Source organism: Phyllobates terribilis, unplaced genomic scaffold (genome assembly GCF_046119375.1).
Source record: "Phyllobates terribilis strain yellow unplaced genomic scaffold, ASM4611937v1 Scaffold_2__4_contigs__length_985480577, whole genome shotgun sequence".
Lineage (NCBI taxonomy): Eukaryota > Metazoa > Chordata > Amphibia > Anura > Dendrobatidae > Phyllobates > Phyllobates terribilis.
This window is the reverse complement of record NW_027362762.1, coordinates 734,811,118-734,824,986: the sequence shown is the minus strand read 5'-3', so window position 1 is coordinate 734,824,986 and position 13,869 is coordinate 734,811,118. Positions and strand designations below refer to the sequence as shown.

Here is a 13,869-nt window from a genome sequence, read left to right as displayed (position 1 = left end):
GCTGCATGAAGGAGAAGGAGAATATGTGAGACATGGGCTGCATGCAGAAGAAGGTGTGAGGCATGGGCTGCCTGCAGGAGAAGGTGTGAGACCTGGGCTGCATGCAGAAGAAGGTGTGAGGCATGGGCTGCATGAAGGAGAAGGAGAATATGTGAGACATGGGCTGCATGCAGAAGAAGGTGTGAGGCATGGGCTGCCTGCAGGAGAAGGTGTGAGACCTGGGCTGCATGCAGAAGAAGGTGTGAGACATGGGCTGCATGAAGGAGAAGGAGAATATGTGAGACATGGGCTGCATGCAGAAGAAGGTGTGAGGCATGGGCTGCCTGCAGGAGAAGGTGTGAGACCTGGGCTGCATGCAGAAGAAGGTGTGAGGCATGGGCTGCATGAAGGAGAAGGAGAATATGTGAGACATGGGCTGCATGCAGAAGAAGGTGTGAGGCATGGGCTGCCTGCAGGAGAAGGTGTGAGACCTGGGCTGCATGCAGAAGAAGGTGTGAGACCTGGGCTGCCTGCAGGAGAAGGAGAAGGTGTGAGACCTGGGCTGCATGAAAAAGGGAAAAAGCATCAACATAGAGTGTACAGGGAAAAAAAAGAAGCATTCAAAGAAAAGAACACGGTCCCTACAGTCAAACATGGTGGAGGTTCCCTGATGTTTTGGGGTTGCTTTGCTGCCTCTGGCACTGGACTGCTTGACCGTGTGCATGGCATTATGAAGTCTGAAGACTACCAACAAATTTTGCAGCATAATGTAGGGCCCAGTGTGAGAAAGCTAGGTCTCCCTCAGAGGTCATGGGTCTTCCAGCAGGACAATGACCCAAAACACACTTCCAAAAGCACTATAAAATGGTTTGAGAGAAAGCACTGGAGACTTCTAAGGTGGCCAGCAATGAGTCCAGACCTGAATCCCATAGAACACCTGTGGAGAGATCTCAAAATGGCAGTTTGGAGAAGGCACCCTTCAAATATCAGGGACCTGGAGCAGTTTGCCAAAGAAGAATGGTCTACAATTCCAGCAGAGCATTGTAAGAAACTCATTGATGGTTACCGGAAGCGGTTGTTCGCAGTTATTTTGGCTAAAGGTTGTGCAACCAAGTATTAGGCTGAGGGTGCCAATACTTTTGTCTGGCCCATTTTTGGAGTTTTGTGTGAAATGATCAATGATTTGATTTTTGCTTCATTCTCTTTTGTGTTTTTTCCTTGCAAGCAAATTAAATGAAGATAATAATACCAAAGAATTTGTGATTGCAATCATTTTCAGGAAGAAACTGAGTATTATCTGACAGAATTGCAGGGGTGCCAATACTTTTGGCCACCACTGTATGTGTCACGCAAGGTGAAGGAAAGACAAAGTGCACAACGACGGGAAGAGGGGGAGGAAGCCCAAACATTAGGGAAAGGGGGAGTGGAGACCCCTAGGCAGATCTGACAACAACCTGTCTCAACTAACGTCCCTAAATAGATTCTGCACCTATCGCCGAGCAGCATACTTAATCCCTGACTGCCCCTAGCAATAGGCCCTAGATAGGGAGGGGAAGGGGTGAGAACTAGTCAGCCCCCACTGCAACTAAAGCCAAACAGGTACACAGACAAGGGAATACACTTAGCTTAAGAAGACACCACAGAGATCATGCCAACAATCCTCCAAGGGAACTCCAAGAAGACACTAGCCGACTACTAGTACTTCAAGTCTGGACAGAGGAAAATAGAGCTATCACCGGTGACTCTCTGGAGAGACTGAAGGTATTTAAACATTCAGCAAGGGTGTGTCAATTAGCAGAAGAAGGTGGAGGTCACTACTAGGTCCTAGAAGGAGAAGGAAAGCACGACACTACAGAGATGAAAAGATCAAGAAGGTGACTGCAGAGTCAAGCACAATGACCTTCTACAGCTGGATCCAGAACGACTGTCTATCGCACCTGACACACCCGTGACACTATGGCTGCTCCTTTGTTGGTTTGGTGCCAGTCTTTTTGGGTCCCTCTTTTAAGTGCATAATAGTTCAGTTCTGGGCACCGCATTTTAAAAACACCGAAAAACTGGAGTAAGTTCAGAGAAGAGCGACTAGAACGTTGACCGATTTGCAAACAATGTCCTATGAGGAACGGTTAGAATATTTGGAAATGTTTAGAGAAGACTGAGAGGAGACTTAAGGTACCATCTCACATAACGACGCACCAGCGTTTCCGACAACGATGTGACCTGGCCGGTATCGCTGGTGCGTCGCTAAGTGATCGCTGGTGAGCTGTCAAACAGGCAGGCTCACCAGCGATCAGGGGAGCAGCGACATCATGGAAAGAATCTTTCCACGATGTCCTGCTCCTGGTTACCAGCCTGCTGCTGAAGCAGGAGGAGGCTGGTAACCATGATAAACAGCGGGTTACTAGGGGCACACGCGCACTTAGTAACCCGCTGTTTATCATGGTTACCACTCTGTTACAGTGAGCGGGAGGTTACCGCTCACCGTAGCAGAGTGGTAACCATGATAAACAGCGGGTTACTAAGCGCGCGTGTGCCCCTAGTAACCCGCTGTTTATCATGGTTACCAGCCTGATCGCTGGTCACACACAGCGATGTGTGCTGACCAGCGGGAAGGCAAGGACCAAAAAATGGTCCAGGACACTTTGCAGCGATCAGTGACCTCACAGCAGGGGCCTGATCGCTGCAAAGTGTCACACATAACGACATCGCTGGTGAGGTTGCTGTTGCGTCACCAAAACCGTGACTCAGCAGCGATCTCGCTAGCGATCTCGCTATGTGAGACGGGGGCTTTAATAACTGCCTACAAATATATGAAGGTGTGAAGAGCTGCCCACTTACTAAAGACTATGATACTTTTCCAGCAACGGACCACCGTTTTTGTCAATATTATTATTGTGTGTTATTAGCGATTTACTTGTTATGTTTTATATAGTTCTGCTTACTTGTCAGTATGTAAGATTCACTTGTAAAATGTCCAGCATTCCACTAATCTCATCTTCAGCTCAGGAGTCCATTGTTTCAACAGCCAATGGTCTCATTAGGTGAGTATGGATTGAGACACAATGGAGCCGTCACCACAGGGGGTATTGCAGGCAGTCTCAGATGAAGGCTTCTAGAAAATTCTTCACTGCTTTTTGTCTTACAGTGAATGCTTGAGGGGGAGGGTGTGATCACTTCTGACCTGGGAGGGGACTAATCCCAGTGGAAGAAAGTGGAGACATGTTTTAGAAAGAGGTGTGGAAGGACTGAAGGAAGAGGATGGAGACCGTGGACTTGGAAGGAAGGATTGATAAACATGTTACCATTATGAATTATGTCGTTTGGATTTACACTTTCTTAAAAGGACTGCTGCTAATGGATACCCGTGCCTTCATTGTTTTATCTGCCGTCTAGAGGATCGTGGACTGTGGCTACAGACTATACTGGCTGGAGATACGAAATCTGTGGGCCAACCAAAAGTTAGGAGACAGTGAGTATGGCCTTATACAAAGCCAGTGGAACTACTCAACCCAGATTGGGAACTTGAGGACTGAGAGAACTGTATTTTGGCCATTTACCTGGAATTGCTTTATTACCATGGCTATGATCAATCAAATATTGTTGCATCGTTAACCTGCCTAGGTGATTACTTACAACCCACAACCACAGATCTCTACAGAAGGGATGTCACACTGTAGAGGGATCAGCTTTATTCTCATAAAGAAAGACTAGAAGCAACAGGATGAAACTGAATGGGAGAAGATACAGATTAGATATTAGAAAAAACTTTTTGACAGTGAGGATGATAAATGAGTGGAGCAGGCTTCCACGAGAGGTGGTGAGTTCTCCTTCAATGGAAGTCTTCAAACAGAGGCTGAACATACATCTGCCTGAGATACTGTAGTTTAGTGAATCCTGCATTGAGCATGAGGTTGGACCAGAAGACCCTGGTGGTCCCTTCTAACTCTACCTTTCTATGTTTCTAAGGTGTGAGACTCAGGCTGCATGCAGCACTGCAATGTATGAGACACCGGTGGCATGCAGCAAGAGAAGGTGTGAGACAAGGCTACATTGCAGCACTACAATGTGTGAGACACAGGTTGCATGTAGCACTACAATGTGAGACACAGGCTGCTTGCAGCAGGAGAATGTGCATGCTGCACTACAGTGTATGAGACAGGTGTGAGACACAGGTTGCATGCCGCAGTAGATGGATGGGGTCAACACAGGCTGCATGCATGAGTTGAAGGTGGGAGACACAGGCTACATGCAGCAGTAGGAGGTGTCAAGGTTTGTGAGACACACTTTCCATGCAGCAGTCTGACACTGTCTACTGCTGCATACAGCCTATGTGTCAAACTGTCATGCAGCAGTAGACAGTGTCAGATTCAGACTGCATGCATCAGTAGAAATTGTGAGACACAAGCTGCATCCAGCAATATTGTGAGATGAAGGCTGCCTGCAGCAATACACGGTGTGAGACGCAGTCTGCATGCTGCAGTAGACAGTGTGAGACGCAGGCTGGATCCAGCAATACTGTGAAATGCAGGCTGCCTGCAGCAATAGATAGTTTGAGACACAGCCAGCCTGCAGCAGTCGACAGTGTAAGAAGCAGGCTGCATGCAGCAGAAAACAGTGTCAGACACAGACTATATGCAGCAGTAGTCATAGGGCCTCATTTATTATTTGCAATTTTTTTAAGTCATTATTCTTTTTTTGTCTTGAATTGTCAAAATGTTGCATTTGGTTCAGGAATTTTGCGCAAAATAAAGAAATTGTCTTTATTTTAGTCATTCTTTTTGTGACATCTTAGCACAGAAATATGCATATTTCACAAAATGTTGCAACATTTTTTAGGGGGGTACTTCTGTGGTGTACAAAATCACTTCAGAGGGGACTGAAGTACATTTGCGACAAATTTTGCAACTTTTTGAAAAGTTGCAAATGCTGAATCAGGCAATAAAATCTGGAAACCCTAAACTCTGTCCACAATGGCAAAAAAGCAAATAAAAAATAAATCAAGGTCTAATAAAAAATTAGATGAAAACTACCAAAAATAGGCAAAAAAGGCGCAGATGCAATAATGAATTGGGCCCTTAGGCCACGGCCCCACTATCAGTTTTTGGTCAATATTCGGTCAGTATTTTTTCTCAGGGGTGGGAGCCAAAATCAGGAGTGGGTGATAAATGCAGAATTGGTGACTTGTTTCTATTATACCTTTTCTCTGATTGTTCCTCACCTGGTTTTGGCTCCCACTCCTGAGAAAAAATACTGACCGAATACTGACCAAATACTGATAGTGGGACCGTGGCCTTAGACTGTGTGCCCACTGTGAGTTTTTGATACTGTGTATTTTTGCTGTTTAAATCAATAGGAGGAGGATGTGCAGTACCCTGCTGCGACCACTACCAGAAGACGGAGAAGCTCTGCAATCGAGCAGCTTCGGTCGTCCCTTAACCCCAATCCATCATTATTTGTTTTCCCCCATCCCCCACCCTCAAGCCATCATTATTTGTTATCCCCCATCCCCAATCCATCATTATTTGCTGTCCCTCATCCCCCACCCTCAATCCATCATTATTTGCTGTCCCCCATCCCCCACCTCCAATCCATCATTATTTGTTGTCCCCCATCCCCAATCCATCATTATTTGCTGTCCCCCATCCCCCACACCCAATCCATCATTATTTGCTGTCCCCCATTTCCCACCCTCAATCCATCATCATTTGCTGTCCCCTCACCCGCACCCTCAATTCATCAGTATGTGCTGCCCCCCACCCCCAATCCATCATTATTTGCTGTCCCCCCTCTTGGCTTCTGTTCACCGGGCCCCATACACCAGTAAGGGCAGTAATGACCTGATGGCAGTACTGGTTGCAGTAGTGATGTGTTGACAGGAAAAACACTGCAATTTTGACGCTTTTTTACTTGTGTTTTTGATGCTTTTTTTACTTGCTTTTTTTCCCATGGGTGAAAAACGCTAAAAGAATTTGTTTTATCTTTTTTACTCACTTTTTTGCACCACAGCGCTTTACAGATATCATCCTCACTAATCATAATAAATAAATTACTAAAGCCGGTTTCACACGTCCGTATATTTCCGGTACTGGAAAAACCGGTACCGGAGATATCCGTATCCCGTGTGCCGTGTGTAACACACGTGTGGCTACCGTGTGCCGCATCAGGATTACACATACCGGCGCTTAGGAATCAGCGCTGCAGTTAACGCTGTTCCGAAGCACTACGTGCTGAACGCTGCCTTCATCATGGTTCCCTGCCAGCGCTGCGATCAGCACCAGCAGGGACAATGATGAGGGTAGCAGTGTCTGCTCCCGCAATGTCCCTGTGTAAAAATAAGAATAAAATAATAAAATCCTTATACTCATCTGTCCAGAGATGTCCCCCGCTGTAATCTTCTGACTGCTGACGCCGGGGAGAATGAGCCGCTGCAGCGAGCGGGCCCCGGATCTCTGCTGAGTTCAGGAGCAGTGTTCTGTCATTCACTGAGTGCAGCTGTGGAGCCGCTCACTGGAGCGAGTCATTCTCCCCGGCTCCTCGGCGTCAGCGGTCAGAGGGATACATCGGGGGACATCTCCAGACAGGTGAGTATATGGATTTTATTATTTTATGCATATTTTTACACAGGGACACTGCTGGAGCAGACACTACTATCCTCATCATTGCCCCTGCTGCTGCTGATGTCAGCGCTGGCAGGGAGCAATGATGAGGGCAGCGTTCAGCACCCGGCACTTGGGAACAGCATGAACTGCACCGTTGAGTTCCAGGAGCTGGTACATGTCACACTGATGACACACGGATGTCATCAGTGTGTGTTCAGCATGAGACACTTTTGTAGACCATGCGTCCGCAAAAACGGACATGTCAGCGTGTGGGGCACACAGGCACACGGTCCGTGGAAACACACTGACATGTGCGCAGGCTCATAGATTTGAATGGGTCTGCGTGTGTCAGTGTCTCTGGTACGTGTGGAAACTGTCACGGACGTGTGGAAGAGCCCTAACACTGCACATAATAGCACCCTCCCTTTATCATCTTCCCTCATTTGAATTCCTGTCTGTCATCAATTAACAGCCATTACCCAAGTGGAGGATGCACCAGGGGCTACTTTGCACTCATTGCTAAAACCAGAATTGTAGAACACAGAATCAGAACTGAAGGTCCTGCTTAATAAACAGCAGAATTAATCATTCTGTTCCCTGCATCAGCTTCATTGCTTATCAGAGCATATTTAAAGGGCTCTGGGTACTTTATTACTAAGGGTATGATCACATTGCGTATTGGCCACACATCAGAGGCTCCGTCGGGGCTTATCTCTTAAGCCGTGAAAAATGGGATTGGAGTGGAAATCCCATAAGGGCCATTGACATTAGTGAAGCAGACTGAGTCAATTTGTGCTCTGTTTGGCCTCAATTTCATCAGTGTCCACCTTTTACAGGTGAGTGCAAAAGCATAGTCAAGTGCTGAAACAAAGGACAGGCAGAGCACAAAGTAACTGTCTGCTTCATTAAAAAGAGAATTGCCCTGTTGGGGATTACGCCCAAATCCCCCTTTTCAAAGTTTCAGGTAGAAGCCCTGATGGATCCACTAATGTGTGGCTCAAAAGCAATGTAGACTTGGCCATAGTGCACACTGCAAAAAGCTTCCAGTGTATAATTTAAATGGGCTCTGTTGTTTCAACAAAACGCGTATGTAAGGTGCCCCAGCGAGGTAGTCGTGGGCGAGCTGTAGTCCCCACTCGCTATGGCACCCTACAGACAATACGTGTCCTCCCTCTGAAGTGTGGCTATGTATGTGTTGCTCTTCACTTACTTCAAGCCATCCGATCGCGGCTGTCTCCAGGCATTTCTCTTCTGGGACCAGGGCAGCAAGAACTTCAGAGGACACAAGGTTCTTAACCAGAACTTGAACTTTACTTGGGGAAGAGGGATATATACAGTATTTACAGGCAGGTATAATGGATAAGGCCCGACAGGCTATCATCTCTCTCACAGGCACTGACAACATCTTCAGCCCTGGTTCCCTCTGTAAGTGAAGCATCTCTTGTGACTCTATCTCTAGTCCACGAGACTCTTCTGTAACATTAACAGTGACCTGGATCAAATATCTCCCCCACGTCCTAGCTTGGAGTCCTATTTATCTTCTTCCTGCTTCCTGCAGACTAGAAGTGCCTCGGGTCCTCACTCGCTCTGATGAGTTTCTCCGACCAGCTAACAGGACTCTTGCTCTTGCGTGAGGAGACTAGCACATTAGTGATCCCACTGTCTGAGGGTGTAGAGCTCCCGTCTACCCTAGCAGCCACTATAGTCAGGCTGCCCGCACGATTCCCCGTACTGTCTCTTAATGGCCTCTGGACACTAAAACTCAGGCTTTTTGTCAATGTGCCCACCCCCTGTGAGCTGTCATCACACAGCATTAACTCACCACTGCCTGCAACCCTGCTAGCAGACTCAACCTGACATCTGCACTCAGAATAGTGGCATCTTGTGGCTGTTTACAGGTACTGCAGCCCACAACGAATTATGCCAGGAACAAGCTCTATATCACTCAAGGCTTGATCCGGGCACTAAGTTCCCCCTTTACTCTACTGACTGACCAGTAAAGCTAACCCCTTAACTTGGTCTACCAACAGTTCAGAGAGGTCTGACTTCAGGAACACTCCCTTTAACTATCTCAGTACCAAGGGAAGGCTAAGCCCTTCCCCACTATTACACGTATTCTACACCAAGGAGGAAAAATTGTGTAATTATGAAAATCACAAGATCGATAAACAAGTTATTTATATGCAAATTATGGAAACAGAATTTTGAAAACATCGATTTGTTTAAAAATTAATGTTCTACCACGCTGAATGCACATGGGCATGCAAATAATCAAGGTCTGCTGCTGGCAGCTTCCATTGCAATTGCTGACCAATAATGTCCCAAAAGTTCTCAATGGCAGACAAGTACGGAGACGCTGCAGGCCATAGTAGTACATGTAAGCCACACAGGCAGGTTACAGTAGAATGGGCAACATGCTGTCTGCCATTGTCGTGTTGAAAAACAGTTTGTGGGACACTTTGGAGATATGGCCATAGTTCCACCACCAAATCAATGTCATGCCAAACTGTTAGTGTACCAGAAATAAAAACTAGAGGGGTCAGCTACCTAACATTATGCCACCACAGACCATAATTCGGTGAGTAGGACCATTGTGGCGTTTCGTCGTGTAAACACTGTCAAAGGTGTCAAATACTTTCATTACCCCAAAAAAAAAATTTCTGTGAAAATTTGTTCTAAACTTATGGACACTAAGGGGCCATTTCATTAAGACTGACTTTGTGCGCACCAGTGTTAATGAATGGGTTTGCAGGAGTATGGAGTGTCTAATTCATTAAGAGGTGCATGCCACAATAAATTAGGCAGATCTCTTAACTGGCGTGCACCGCCAGAAATGTAGTTCAGTAAGTTACGCAATAGTGGGGTAAGTTGTCATGAATTTAATGGGAGGGAGGGCAGGGGTAGCAACGCACTGTCTAACCCATGCTATGCCCATATTGGCGTAGATGGCCGGACTAGTGTGAAAATGCCAATATTGGCAATATTTTTTAGCATCTTTCAAGTTGCCAAAAATATTGTGACTTATTAACGTGTTTTATGTCAGAATTCTGGTGTAAGCACCTTAATAAATCAGCCTATGGGTATTTTGCTTCTGAGCAACTTGCGTCCACTGCTCATTGTTAAGATTGATCTGTCTATATTTGCAAACAAGCAGAACAGATTACAGTAAGAAGGGGCTTAAGCCTGGTGCTAGTCCTAGCTGTTCCACAGACAGATATGGGTTCTCCTGCAGTTCACAGTCTCAGCACACAGTAGGAAAGTCTCTGAACTTTTATCATGCCTTGTATTGTTTATTTCAGTCATTCACTTGTTATGTGTGATTGAAGGATCCTTTTTCATAGCAGATTGTTGTGCAATTCTCTCCAACTCTCCTCCCATCTCATCCCATCAAGCTGGTTTACAAAGTCTTGATCGTCTCCTCTTTTCTCAGCACTGCAATTCTCACCATCTCAACTCAACATTTGCTTTTTATTAACCACTGCTTAGTAATATCACATAGTGTGACTGCTGGAGCTAATTAGAACTGAGAAGGATCCGGAGGAAAATGGATGTCAGGAATGGCAGAAAAGATGAGTACCTGAGATACTCTAGAACGGTTGCTGACCATGGTAGATTCTCTTTTAAGAGAAATGATAGTAATTCAATGTACAGTGAGTGACAACAACTACGCTGGCCTGCCTCAAATTGAGCAAAACTGTTCCAGTTTATCCCTGCCGTTTCTGTGTCTGTCTCTACACCATCCTCATGTGGGATCTCTGTATAGCGTCAAAGATTCATACATAATAACGAATCTATGAGACAAAGGAGGCCCAATGCATAATACACAAAGAGGACGCCAGATACCAGGTCAGTAATATGCCGGGACCAGCGTAAGAAGCGCCAACTCAGATGGGAAAGAGAACTAGAGTATGACTGGCACATAAAAACAAATTTTATTCAAGATATAAATTCATATATACAGTACATAATAAATAACAATCAAATAGCAGAACAGATGAGCCTGAAAACTAACTGCCAATATGGTAAAAGGCAGTTTAGACTGCATAAGCAGGAACAACAGACTAAGCATCAGTAAATAGGCACAAACAGGCCATAATATATCCAAAGGTAAGTGTGAGCCCCAGGAGTCTTACCAAAGTCAGGCCAAATGACTCCTGGAGCGCTGAAGGTGGAGTTGGCAGAAGAAAGATGCCTCAACGTGCGTTTCGCTTGGAGGTCTTTCAGCTTTATCAATAGGCTGAGCAGTGCTGAGTCGAAGGACCTTTAATACTCCAATAAGACGGTCACGTGTGCCGTCCACATGACTGCCGTCAGGTGAGTGGTGACCGAGTGCCACTCACAGAGGTGCTTGTCAACACATGCGCCAGGTCTCACATATCACCGCCACACGGGCTCCGGCCATCATACCCACCGCGCGTGCACAGGAGGGCTGCATGCTGTAGCTCCTGAGGATGCGTAGAGGGCTGGGATAGCTGGGCGTGCGCGGGGTGAGGTCCACAGCGCAGGCGCACTGCACCAACAAGTAAGTAGAGAGGTAAATAGAGAGACATGGTAAGAATACCTATGCATAATGGTCTATAACCACCAATGTTGGATCAGCTACAATATCAATAATAGATAAGTCTATAACTAAGAAGCAATTACAAAAATTGGCACCGCATCAGAGAGGTATTATGCATTAGTTATGACAGTATAATAATCTGTTCAGACAATAAAACCAACACAGGATAAACAAAAAATAAGAAAATAATCATATTGTTCAAGCCGGCGGACAAGGGGGATAACATAGTGGTGTGGCCCTGCTCCAAAGGGAGGCATTCCGCCAATTAAGGGACTCAAACAGTTACACCAAGTTGCCCTTTAATCCCACTGCCTCCTCCGTCACGCTGCAGGGGATTCTGGCCCGCACCTGTGAGTGGGACATTATCAATAAAAAGACAGTAGATGCCCTCACTGTACATTTTCCAAAGACGGCTAATTTTTATCTTCTCCCCAAGATCCACAAAGACGCCGTCAGCCCTGCAGGGCGTCCGATCGTGTGAACCAATATGTAAATATATTGATCACCATCTCAAGCCCCTTGTTGAGACGCTCCCGTCCTATATAAAAGACACGACAGACATCCTAAAACGGGTTGACAGCATCCTTGTGGAGGATGGCACTCTGATGGTCACTGCTGAGGCCGAAAGTCTGTACACCTGTATCAGCCATGATCTGGGCCTCTGAAACACAAAAATGTTATTTTAGCCAAAAAAAAATTATTTTCACAAGGGTAACAGGAGAAAGTGGACCCCAAAATTTGTTGTGCAATTTCTCTTGTGCACGCAGATAATGTGGTCGAAAACTACTTTTGAGGCACAATGCAAACCTCAGTAGGGAAGAAGCACCATATTTCAGTTCATATTTTGTTGGGCTGGTTTGAGACTCCATTTTACAAACTACACCTCTCAATGAATTCATCTATGGGTGTAGTGAGCATGTTGACACCACATTTGCCTCACAGAATTTTACACCATTGGGCGGTGAAGAAAGAATAATTACATTTTTCCCACCAAAGTTTTGTTTTAGCCCCAGATTTTACATTTTCACACTGGGAAATGGATAAAAATGGCACCAAAATTTGTCACACAATTTTTTTCTGAATGTAGAAATACCCCATTTGTGGCTGTACAGTACTTAGCCACACGGTGAGGCTTGGGAGGGACGGAGCACTATCTGCCTCTTGGAGCGCAGATTTTCCTAGAATAGTATGCAGACTCCATATACACAGCTCCTATGTAATTCAGATGAACCCCTGAGGGATCCATTCACTATAATGAGGCAGAAGAGTTAGGCCTCTTTCACACATGCAGACCCATTCAAATGAATGGGTCTGTGCACATGTCAGAGTGTTTCCACAGACCGTGTGTCCGTGGGCAAGACACATTGACATGTCCATTTTTTTGCGCTGCACGGGCCGCAAAACGTCCCACGCTGATGACACATGGATGATATCTGTGTGTCATCAGTGTGACATGTACCGGCACCTGGGAATCAGTGTACAGTTAGCGCTGTCCCCAAGCGCCGGGTGCTGAACATTGCCACACGTATGCCACACACAGATATGTGTGCACACGGATATCTCAGTTTTTCTGGTACCGGGAATATCAGGACGAGTGAAACCAGCCTTACTCTGGACTCCGTCTGGCCGCTGTTTAGCAGTGTCATTTTTTTTAGAGGTTCACTAAACTGTGGTCGACGGCACTTTTATGCACGCCTAATAAAAAGATGGACACCATGGGATCACAGGCCAAACGGCGTCCACGGTGCCTCCATCTGCCTCATTACGGGGAATCTTCCGCCGGTTGTTCTATCTGAATCACATATTTAAGAGATTTACACAGAAAGCCCGGTGTAAGCGCTCAGCGCAGAGCGCAGGATAAATGTAAGCTGAGCCATACTGCGATCTTTGGGAGGCAGAATGAACAAATCAGCAGCAGGTGAAGAATTTGTTTTATTTTTTACACCGTTCCTCATGCGGTATAAGTGATTAGACGACTTTATTCTTCGGGTCGGTGCGATTACAGCAATACCAGATTTATATCGGGTTTTTATATTTGGCAGCTGTCACACGCTAAAAAATGTTTTGTTTTTTTTTGCAAAGACTAGTTTTTGCATTGGCATATTTTGAGAGATATAATTTATCCATATTACAGCCGACAGAGTCATGTAAAGACTTGTTTTTTGTGTGACAAGTTGATATTTTTATTGGTACCATTTTCGGGCACGTGACTTTTTTTATCGCTTTCTATTCCAATTTTTGGGAGGCAGAATAAACAAAAACCAACAATTCAGGAATTGTTTTTTGAGAGCTTTTGTATGTCATTCCGCGTGTGGTAAAATTGATAAGGCAGCGTTATTCTTCAGGTCAGTACGTCAGTTTTTTTACTTTTTTTCACTTTTTTACTTAGTCTCAATATGGGACTTTCACTTTTAGCACTCTGATCGCAGTTATAAAGTATAGCAGTGCAGGATCACTGCTATACCTCATAACTGTCAGTGCTACAGACACAAGTTAGTTTGATCATGCACTGCGCATGTTCAAACTAACTTGCTGGTGCCTAGTGACCCAGAATGACGACATCAGGTCACCATGGCAACGATCGGGACCTCACGATGACGTTGCAGGGTCTCCGATCCAAGAGCAGAGGGGCTTCTGTCCCTCTGCTCGCTCGCTAAATGCTGCGATCGCAGCATTTAGGGGGTTAAAGTGCATCTGTGCGAGACGTAATAATATGTACCTGGTCCATAA

The 13,869-nt window shown here is 45.7% G+C and overlaps 1 protein-coding gene across 1 annotated transcript in view; it reads right to left on the bottom strand.

The window, feature by feature from the left end:
- The window catches only part of LOC141227055 (tetraspanin-2-like), a 255,304-nt gene extending 246,992 nt beyond the window's left edge, over positions 1–8,312 (bottom strand). Inside the window, exon 1 of the mRNA XM_073667198.1 lies at positions 7,789–8,312. Within this exon, the coding sequence (XP_073523299.1) occupies positions 7,789–8,016 (228 nt within the window). The 5' untranslated portion in view covers positions 8,017–8,312. The remainder of the gene's footprint in view (positions 1–7,788) is intronic.
- Between the last annotated feature and the right edge of the window lie 5,557 nt (positions 8,313–13,869).